Source organism: Mesocricetus auratus, unplaced genomic scaffold, assembly GCF_017639785.1.
Source record: "Mesocricetus auratus isolate SY011 unplaced genomic scaffold, BCM_Maur_2.0 Super-Scaffold_100006, whole genome shotgun sequence".
Taxonomy (NCBI): Eukaryota; Metazoa; Chordata; class Mammalia; order Rodentia; family Cricetidae; genus Mesocricetus; species Mesocricetus auratus.
Window position 1 is genome coordinate 51,839,893 of NW_024429190.1, and position 11,136 is coordinate 51,851,028.

The window sequence follows — 11,136 nt, forward strand, 5'->3', positions numbered from 1 at the left end:
TGCCCTTTCAAAAAGACTTGCATTATTTTACTATTTTTGATTTTATTTGTTTTCCATAAGGATATTTTTTAAATGTTAGCTCTGGATTTTGCATTTAAAGCTCTAGGATACTGTGCTTATCTACTTGTAGCAGATTTCTTGTTTAAGAGTGATAGAGCAGCCACTTCCTGACTGTCCCTGTTTCTTCTATGATGAGAGTCATGGAGGGGCTCCCAGCTCTGAACCACTGGTGCCTAGCAGCTGCCTGATGCATGCACTTCAAGTGAGCAGCTTGGCAGTGAGCAGGACTGTTGCATTGGGTTGTCACTGAGACCTACTTTGTGCCAAGTACTAGACGAAGTACTTTATATAATCTTTGCAACGTTGCTGTGAAGTATGTTCCACCACTAGCTTAGGTGTGTCCTTACCGTGGTGTTGCCATGAAAAATTGCCATTTTAAGTTCTACCCTTGCTCTGTCTCACCATTTCCTAGACCGGTGCATCGTTTGAGTTAGCCCTACATGAACTTTCGTGAGTTGGTTCATATAGAAACTGAAATCACCCCACTTGCTAATTTTGTGTCATTAACCATATTCTTTCTCCCATCAGCAATCAAAATATAAAGTGATAAACAAAGACCAGTGGTGCAATGTGCTAGAGTTCAGCAGGACAATCAGTCTGGACCTCAGCAACTATGATGAAGATGGAGCGTGTGAGTACTGGGTGCTGAGTCATCCCTCCTTCCTCCCAGACCTGGTCCACTGCACATCTTCATCTTCCTCCCTGCACCTCCGTCCCATCCTCCCCCTCCCTTCCTCCCTTCCTCCCTTCTAGTTGAGCCTAGCTCCCCGTGCATGTTGGTGATCACTGTACCTCCACAGGCACCTCCAGCCCTCATACTGTTTATCTCTCTGTCTCTCCAGGGCCAGTTTTGTTGGATGAATTTGTGGAATGGTATAAAGACAAACAGATGTCCTAGGACTTTATGATAGCGGCGAGAGAGAGTCACTGTTACCACGGTTACGTCACCCATTAGCCATAAACTGCTGTTTGTATCCAAGCGCATGCTGCTTTCTTGCACTGTCTCCCTCCTGCAGGGGTGTTTTGGTGTTTGCTATTGAATGGGCCGCGCTGCTTGCTGTGTACATTGTTCTCTTGGAGGCTGCTCGGCAGCCGGTTTTCACACTACAGATTGGTGAATTGGCCAACGTCCTCACTGTGATTATGTGTACATTGCTGTTTCAATTTTGTATATGTGTATAAAATGAAAAGCTTCACCTAGAGATTATTTCTGCAAAAATGTATTGTAAAAATAATTTTGTGGCATATTTCTAGTCCCTTTTTTTTCCCCAAATGAACCAACTATACTTTATTTGGTCTCAGATGTAGCATTTCAGAAAACGTTATAACTGTCCCCATGAGCGAATATTGCCAGAATTAACCTCATTGCCTAAGAGGCCAACTTCTGGAAGAAGTAGGAGTCATGACTTACAGTGGCGTATGCCAAATGTGACTTGGTGTTTTAAAGTGATAAAACCTTACAACTATTTGAGCACACAGACATATAACATTCTACAAAGCATCTTTAACACAAAGGTATGTATAGGTTTATGGGTTTTTATTATTATTAATTTCTTATTTTTTTTAATGTCAACACTGTTGGTAGCTTGACCATAGGTACAAGTGAACAAATTAAAATTGCTCCTTATTTTAAACTGAAGCTTAAGTTTCCATAAACCTTTTTGCTGTTTCCCCCTTTGTGTTCCTCTAGCAGTGTTTGGTCTGCGGAAGCTCTCTGTGCCACTGTGAGTAAAATGTCCTTTGCCACCCCCATGAGCCTACTGGTTTGCTGCCGGTTTATAACTGCAAAGCACTTTTAGCTGTGTCTTGAGTTTTTAGTTACTCTTTCATGGTGTCTGTAATCTCCCAGGATTTGTTGTTTGTTTTTTTTTTTTTAAAGACCACAAGCGAGAGAGATTTTGTGTTCTATCTTTGTTTCTTCTGTGCTAGGCATTTCCTGGCAACATGTCCATTGCAGGCAGTGGACTCAAAACCACCAGCATTGAGCTAACCCTGTTCACATTGGGACCTTTCCCAGAGGGGCCATTATTGTTATTCCCTGAGTCACGTGTTCAGAAGGGTGATAGCCATTATGTGGATTAGAAAACCAGAGCCAACACAATGGTGTTTTGGGGTTTGTATTTTATGTCTTATTTTTTTAATTTTTATTTGTTTGCCTTGCCCCTCTTGAGGAAGTGTATAGTTAACAGGTTTTTCCCAGTTATTTGGTGCTATGACTCACTCAGTCCCTGCAGTTTGTGAAACCTAATCTGAAGATGTAACCCAATGAAGAGCTAAGGCTTGTTTGCCGGGCGAATGGTATAGCGGAGTAAGATCCGTGCCTGCCCAGGCCGGCGATGGCTGGAAGATGTTGGGATGATTGGTCAAAAAGAAAGTCTTACATCAAATGTGAACCTTAAATGGCATTAAATGAGCGAAGCACACAGACAATGCTACCCCTATCACCGTTTTACAGTTTCTTTTCAAAGTGTTGCGATTTTCATATTATTTCTTTCCCTGATTGAACCACCAAAGACAGAAATGTTGTATGTATATATCGTGTGCGTGCATATACAAAATCATGGTGTGGTAGAATGCAACTACTTGCCTTTTTCTACCAAATAATGAGGTTTGGTTTGCTGTGAAATAAACCAGAAGTTTAAAAAACTACTCAATGTTGCTTTAGCATACTTAAATCATCATCCCTTGTGTGTAGTCTCACAAATTAATATCTGAACACAGTGTAAACTTCCTGGGAAAGCACAGCTGTTGAGACTGCCATGTGATGGGGTTCCGGCGCAAGCAGGAGTGTGACAGGGGGACTGGCAGGCAGGTGTGGCTCTGTGGAAGACAGTCCCTTTTCGGGTGTACCCGTGGTTAAAGAGTCACTCTTGAGTTGGATCAGCTGCTGATTGTCTCAGTGCAAGGATGGATCATATATGGGATTGTTTTAAGCGTTGTGTGAGAATCTGGAGAATGTTTTGAACATTTAAGCACAGCATATCTGGGAATCAAGGGTCGTCACCAGGATGAAAAATTAATTTCATCCACCGTGAACATTTTGATGAGAGACTCAAGTAACAACCTTCGTGACGTATGGCGTGGAAGTCGGCATTCTGGAGGGGAGAATCACAGAACTCCATAATCTCTCAACTGCCTCAAGAACTATACCGCCGTGACTGCTGCTTGCCCTTGGTTTTCTCCATCTTGGCCGAGCTAATTTTCAGGGGAGTCAGACCAAGTCATAAGACACCTTTTCTTGAAGAATTGCCAAGTTATGCAAGTTGAATGATCACCAAGAGCACTTAGCGGCCGGCGTTGGAAGAAGCTGGGGGACCTTCCGGTCTCCAGTTCCTGAGCTCCATCCGCCTTTCTTCTCTTCACTTGTGTTCTAGTGCATTGCAGCGCCCTCTAGCTAGGGAACATGACTTGTAGATGTTTACGCAGCACTAGCTAGAAGCCACCTGGCTAGATTTCCCAGGTACCCATGGTAGCCTTAGGCGCGCCTCTTTTGAAGCATGAACTCTGAGTTCAGTATTTATAAGTCTAAGTAGACAAACCTCTAGATTCTGGTTTAACAGATTTCTGTTGCCACTGAGTCTCCATCCTAACAATACTTTTGAAGTCTATACAGAAAGCTTTAAGAGTTTAGTCTGTGCCCTTGGTTTTTATTTTTACAACTGCTAAAATACCTCTGTAAGCCTTATCCTTTATCCTTTCATATGTTGTATAAAATTGTATAGAATTCATTGACCAACTGATGCGTTGGGTATCTGTAAATGAGACCAAAATGTGGGTTGCTTTTTTTCATACAATAATTTCTATCGGGCGTTGCTGTGAAATGAACAGTAGCCAGCCTATAACTGTGAATGCCTTGTGTCGTCAGTATTTGCATTACATTCATAAAAGTGTGCAAGTCCTGTGACTCCCAGCTTAACTAAAATACTGTTATGCCACCCAACTTGAGCACAGCAAACTGGTTTAGGTTCTAATGGAATTGATGTAAAATGATATCCCATAAATAAACAAATATTTGTGTTTGGTTTCAGAAGTGATGTTTGGGTTCTTTGTCCTCTTGGTTTTTCTGTCCAAACCATTTTAGGGTAGCTTTAAAAATACCTTTTGAATCCATTTGCTTTCTCTCAGCCTTTTCTATTGAAAATGTTTACAGGTACGGGGGAAAAAGCAAGAATAACACGATGAACATGTATATTTCTGTTATTTAGACATACCTTCTGGCACTTCCTTTCCCACTTTGGGGGGCGGGGGAGAGAAGAGAGATTCTCAGTGTTAATACCACTTATGAGAGTGAATTGCATTACAACACGTCACACAGATTTTGGAATAAGATGTAATTTATAGTGTGTGTGTGTATATGTGTGAGGGTATAATCTATATAGTGGTGACTATATAGTGGTCACACTCGAGAATTTTAACATTTGTAATGTTACCTGATACACAGAGTTAAATTTTCCCTAATTGTATAAGTAGTGGTCTAAAGGTACTTTATTTTCCATCCTTGGCTAAGAATTGTATTTGACAATTAGTTTCAGTGTTCCAGAGTCAGAAGCAGAGGGATCTCTCAGTATGAGGCCAGCCTTAAATGCATAGTGAGTTCCAGACCATCCAGGGACATACAGTGAGATCCCGTCTCCAAAAAAAAAAAAAAAGTATTTACCATGCTTCATTACTTTCTTTTAATAAGAATGTTTCCACACAGACTATCTTAAATGTCTTGGCAAGAGCAGTGTAAACAAACACTCCTCGCCAAATCATGATGGCAGAACAGTTTGCTGCAGTATATTGGGTGTTTCTAAACATTGAATGCTAATAATAATTGATATTGACCAAGAGCTAGGCAGTAATGACCATTTTACTACCCCCCCGAGAGTACCGTCTGTCCCGGTAAGCCGTTAGTGTCAGCCTGCTTTCCACTCTACCATGTATTAGAATGTGAGCTGAGGGCAAGCCTTTGGCACATCCTGGAGGACTAGCAAGTGTATGTGGAAGGAAGCAAGCTGGAGTTTCTGGTCTGGCAAAGTACGAGCAGCATGTAAAATAATCCAGGAAGAACTGGGTGTGGAGAAAGGCCAGGAACTAATCCCAGCACTCGGGAGGCAGAGGCAGGTGGATCTCTGTGAGTTCGAGGCCAGCCTGGTCTACAAAGCTACACAGAGAAACCCTATCTCAAAAAGTCAAATAAAAAATAAGAAAAGAAAGGCCAGGAAGTGATCGCTTTTGGAGTCTCATAAACTTCAGGGAGAGAGAAAATAGCAAAATTACTGAGAAGTGAATCCAGCTGTACACGCTTAAAATTGGTGACATATCTGGTTCTTTCCACTGTCCCCAAGACTAAGGATCAAGTCAAGAGTCTGTTTTTCCTGACACCCAGGGAGAAAATGGCAAGTGGACATACAAAGAAATTTAATATCAAATTAATGGGAAGGAGCACTGGTAGGTACTAGCTTCCAGTAGGGCATGAGCCTGGGGTGTGGCCAGTAGAGAAGAAGCATGTACCATGTTATCTGGCGGTAGACCCTTGAACAGTATATCCACATGGAGGGCTGAGGTCCATAGAGCTTTCCAGCAGTGTGATTGGACCAAGGTAAATGGGAAAAATCGCCAAGGCCTAGTCAGACCAGCTGAGGTGCACTGCAGAGCTACAGACAGAGAAGAAAGTTAAAAGGTGGTCCTCATGGATGTTTTAGGGCGAAAGAACTGGGGGTGGGACATGGGGTAAAAATTGGGACTGAAATAGAGCTTGGAATAGGGTATTTGTCCAGCACGCACAAGGCCTTGGTTACAGCACCATACACAAGAGTCGCTCTAGAGCAATGGTTCTCAACCTGTGGGTCACAACCTCTTTGCAAACCTATCTTCAAAAATCTTTACAATTCATGATGGTAGCAAAATCACAGCTATGACGTAGCAACAAAAATAATTTTATGGTTGTAGGGTGACCACAACAAGAAGAACCTTCCTAACGGTTGTCCCATTAGGAAGGTTGAGAAGCACTGTTCTAGAGTTTTTACTACTGGGCATTGTGGTGTGCACGCCACTAAGCACTTGGGAGGCTGAGGCAGGATTGCCCTGAGTTTTAGGCCAGCCTGGGCTGCAGTGTTGAGATCCTGTTTGAGAGAATTAAAAACAAGAAAAACGGGACTGGAGAGATGGCTCAGGTTAAGAGCACTGGCTGTTCTTCCAGAGACCAAGTTCAATTCCCAACACCTACATGGTGACTCACAATCATCTTTAGCAGCTCTAGGGGATCTGATGTGTTCACCAAGCATGCACGTGGTGCACAAACACTCATTCACAGAAAATAATTCGTTAATTTTTTTTAGAGGAACAGATGAACATTGGGTCAAACCCAGGGTTACAGAAATAAGGAAAGCTGGCACTGTGCATGATCTGTTTGTGCCTAACAAAGGCATGGTGCAATTTTCATGGATACTGTAAGTGTGTGTGTGTGTGTGTGTGTGTGTGTGTGTGTGTGTGTGTTACTCCATATGAAACTCTTCTTGTATCTCCAAATCCTTGTATAAAAATTAACTTCTGTGTAGAAATTCAAAGAAAAGTGTTCCCAGTTGTGTTAGAAATGGCTTCTTTGCAGCTAGTTCTGTCAACCAGAAAGACAACAAATGACCCGTGTAGACATGACCCCTTGGACTTTCTGGCCCCACCCACAGCTTGTGAGGCAGAGGACCACCCAACAAGGGCACACATACTACTTTTGGCAGGAAAGTTTAATTTTTTTCCTGGTTTGAATTCATTCCTGGCATTTAATATCCAGTCACTTTACCAGAAAAGAAGTATTTTTTTTTACAAGTCATACTATGTAGGCCGTGCTGAGGACTGGAAACTGAAAATCAAAAGCTGAAAATAATTGGAGAATTGTAAAGAGCAGGTAAAAGTCCCATCTCCAAAAGAAATATGTTTAGTGCTCAAAGAAACTCCCTTGAAGGTACTCTTGAAAAACAAAAGTCTGGGTGTTCTTCCTTTAATAAACATTATAATGGTGATGTTTTGGGATCACCCCAATTTGAAGTTTTAAGGTGACAAACTGTGTTCTTCAGTAATTAGAATGAATATTTGAAGAGAAAGCTGTAGCTGCCCCTGTTACCAATGAACTGTATCACTGAGAAGTGGACCAGCTTCCCAAGCCACACTGATTTCTTTCATTTGTGTTCCTTGACCTGTGGTGGCTCTTCTGTATTCCATCCTGAGAGGGGTTGGGTGCGGCTGTAACCCTTTGATAGTCCGAAGCCATGAGTAAAATCACACATGCCTCCTGGCAGGGTCTTCTGCATGTCTCAGGGCCCCTTATGTCTACTCTTCCACATCAAGCTTGCTTTTTCAGACTCTCAGTTGTGTACTAGGCAGAATCTCCATGAGAAATTAGTAAGAGGCTATAGAGGGGTCCAAAAATAGCAAGTCAACAGACTGAGGAACGAGAGGACTTCTGAGGACAAAGTCTTAAATCAGGTTATTACTTATTTTCTGTTACTGAGATAAAATATATTACGACCAAAAGTAACTCATGGACAGAAGAGTTTATTTGGGCTTATGCCTCCAGAGGAATAAGAGTTCATCGTTACAGGGAGTCATGGCCACAGGCAGTCATGTGACCAAAGCAGGAAGTCAAAAGGTCACATCCCTAACTATAAAAATGAAACAGAGAGCTGGAAGTAGGGTGGGGATATATGATCTCAAAGCTCATGCACAAGTGATGTACTTCCTCAAGCAAGTTTGTGTCATCTAAACCTCTCTAAACAGCGTCACCAACTGGAAACCAAGTGTTCAAATGTCTGAGACTATGGGGCATTTCTCATTCAAACCACCACAGTGGGTATGAGCCACTAGCTCATGGTAGACCAGAAGGACGCTGATTCAGCTCAGCTGAGACAGCCTACTGTGTAGGTAGAGGGATAAGTGGAGAATGCATATGGAGTCTCCTCAAAGGTCATGTGAACACTTGTGGGTCTAGCTTTGCTAGTTAGTCTGCAGCCTGGATGTCCACAAGCTACAAGCTTACAGATGTAGTTGAGTGTAGTTGGTGGCTTCTTGACACAGCAGCTGGTTTTAGAAGAGAAAGTGGCCAACCAGACAGTACTCTTTAACTGGTCTCATTGAGTACCCTGTAACATTTTAGGAAGTATATAGAGACAATGGAGTTAAGAGGTTGATATATATAGGGTTTTTTTGGGGGGGGGTTGTGCATGGTTCTTGAATTACCCCTCCCCAAGGCAGGCCATACAAGCTAGAACACTTCTTACTCAAGTAATGGAAGCACTTCCTCCCTTCCTCTTGGTCTTGGGTTAGCTATATTATTTCACTGAACTGTCTTGGTCTGATAGTCATAGACCTATTCCTTCCAGAGTGGTGCTTCCCCACAACCCGGAAAGAATGCCATCCCAGAGACCAAGAAGAATCTGGACGGGCCTTGCTGTGTCTTAACCCAGCCCACTAATGCTAAATAAATAAAAAATACATAAACTTATTCCATTACATTTCAATGCAGTTCCCATGCTTCTTTTATGCCCATCCAAATCAAAAGGAGGGGAGCTTCTCCACACCTGAACATATGGTGATTACTTGGGTGTGGTTGTGCCAGAGAGGGTCTGGGAGTCCATACTCCTACTGTTTCATTTATGTCCTTTGTGGCATCCTTTATATTCTAGTAAATGGGAATGTACCCCTAAAGTTCTGTGAACTTATACAAATTAACTCACAGAGCAAGTGTGGAAACTCACTTAATAGCCAGCCAATGAAAAGCACTAGTAAAATACCCAGAGCTCATGACTGACATTTGGAAGTCAAGAATAGAATCCTGGGCACTGTGCTTCAACTACGGAGTCTGATGCTATCTCTAGGGAATAGTGTCAAAATTGAATTACAGGACATCTAGTTGGTGTTTGCCACCAGCAATCATCTGTGCTGTAAGGATAAGCAGATCATTTCTAGCAGGAAATAAATTCTTTTTCCAACACAGAATCTAACTTTTTTTTTTGGTTTTTCAAGACAGGGTTTCTCTGTATTGTTTTGGAGGCTGTCCAAGAACTTGGTCAGTAGACCAGGCTGGCCTCGAACTCACAGAGATTTGCCTGCCTCTGCCTCCGGAGTGCTGGGATTAAAGGCATGCACCACCAATGCCTGGCTAGAATCTAACTTTTTAAAAGCTAAACCTTTATCTGAATCATTGGGAAGCTGAGATTTCTCTCCATTCCTGTTTGGTGGGAAACTTAGATACTACAAGTGTCTGTCAGGAGCTAGGAACATGGAAACGGTTAATCTCTGGGGCCTGCTTGGTTCCTTAAGGATCTCACAGGCCTTTTACAGGAGTCCCCTCCTTCTGTTAAGTCTTTCTTATCCAGTCTTCCTTCCATCCCTGAATGTTCCAGAATGCCATATAAAAAACCTATAGTAACTACTCTCCTTGATATATGCCATGACTTAAATACTAGATATGAAATTGATGCATAAGTGTTACAAACATCACATTTGCTACAAGGTAAGGGAGTAAGAAGAGGGGGAAATGGGGGGAGGGACAGAGAGAGAGAGGGAAGGAGAGAGAGAGAAGAAAGAGAGAGAGACAGAGACAGAGAGAGAGGGGGGACGTTTGATATGTTGGAATCCTAAGTCCTAGTGTGAAGGCATTGGGAGGTAAGTGGGTCACAAAAGGATTAACATCTTTGTAAGAAAGACTCCCAAGTTTTCTTTCTGCCATTGGAGAAATCAAGGAGTCGTTGGCAGTGTGCAGTCTGGCCAAGCACGCCATGTGCAATCTGACTGTGCCAGCGCTCCGACCTTGAACTTGCAGTCTACAGAGCGGTGAGAAGTGCCCTTATTGCTTATAAGGCACCTGCTCTATTGTACTTTGTTATAAAAGCCTTGATTGACAAGACTGGCATATATACACACATTTGTGACAGTGGGGAGGAAATCCCAGTGACATTTACAGCCCTTACGTCTGTAACTGGTCATATGGTTACACCTGACATTTATAGCTATCTCCTTTGCCTTCAGCGAGCATGTCAGCAGGCACGGCATAGTTGTTTACCCGGGAGAGTGATACAGACCTTCAGCATTGGTAGTCTTGCCTGAATTGGACTATCATAGTTTTCTTCCTTCTCCCTTTTTGAAATTTTTATTTTTGTTTTATTTTGAGATAGGGTCTCATGGAGCCTCCATTTGGCCTCAAACACACTATGTAGCAGAAGATGACTTCGAACTTGTGATCCTTCTGCCTCCAATTCTCAAGTGCTGCCATTATAGGTATGTACCATCACGCCCAATATATGTTGTGCTGGGGATTGAACTCGGGGCCTTGTGCTACAGCCCCAGATCCTTTCTCATGAGACATAATGCCTAAAGGAATGCCTCTCTTCTAGACAAGCTTCCCTTGCCTCTGCTGTGGAGTTTTTCTTTGTACACTTATAGAATGCCTCACTCACCAACAGTGGCACATATACAGCAGTGCTCACAATCAAGAAACTCACCTCACAACAAAATAAATGCAGCCATGGGCCTTGCCTATTAAATTTACTGAATGTGTTCCCACCATTGAGAAGAAATGAGTGTAGTTTCTCCTTGACCCTAAATCACCTGTAATCCCTTTTGTCAATTCACAGGTATGAGAGTTCCAAAATGGCCAGCAGCAGTCTTAACGTCTAGCTCAATGCAACCATTGTTCTGCCTTCCGGTAGAAACATTTTCCCTTTGGTATCAAGATTCATTGGCCAGCTGAGCAAAGGCCACAGACAGAAGAAGCAAGATTTGCAAGTGAGTCATAGGCAGTTATAATAAATGGTGCCACTCCCTTTCCTACCCCTTGACTCCTGAACCCATGAAGCCTGGCTTTCAGAAAATAACACTGATTCAGAGCGTGTACAGCCTTGTGAAGAACCTTGTCCGAGCTCTGCAAAGTATTGTTCTTGCATGAGTCTTCAAAGGGCTGTTGCACAGTTCTGTGGTATCAGCTACTTTGGGATGTTGGGGGAAACAATCGGTAAAGTCCATGAGCATGGCCCACAGATGCACTTTCTTTGCTGTGAAATGTGTTTCTTGGTTGCAAGCAATGCTGGGTGGCATGGCTCT

At 42.7% G+C, this 11,136-nt stretch overlaps 1 protein-coding gene across 18 annotated transcripts in view; it reads left to right on the top strand.

Moving 5' to 3' along the window:
- Positions 1 to 4,090, top strand: part of Dcun1d4 (defective in cullin neddylation 1 domain containing 4) — an 81,796-nt gene extending 77,706 nt beyond the window's left edge. For all 18 annotated transcript variants that reach the window (XM_040747192.1, XM_040747193.1, XM_040747198.1 and 15 more), the window contains 2 exons: positions 589 to 691; positions 903 to 4,090. In XM_040747192.1, coding sequence (XP_040603126.1) covers positions 589 to 691; positions 903 to 958 — 159 coding nt within the window. In that variant the 3' untranslated portion in view covers positions 959 to 4,090. The remainder of the gene's footprint in view (positions 1 to 588; positions 692 to 902) is intronic.
- Positions 4,091 to 11,136: the final 7,046 nt, after the last annotated feature.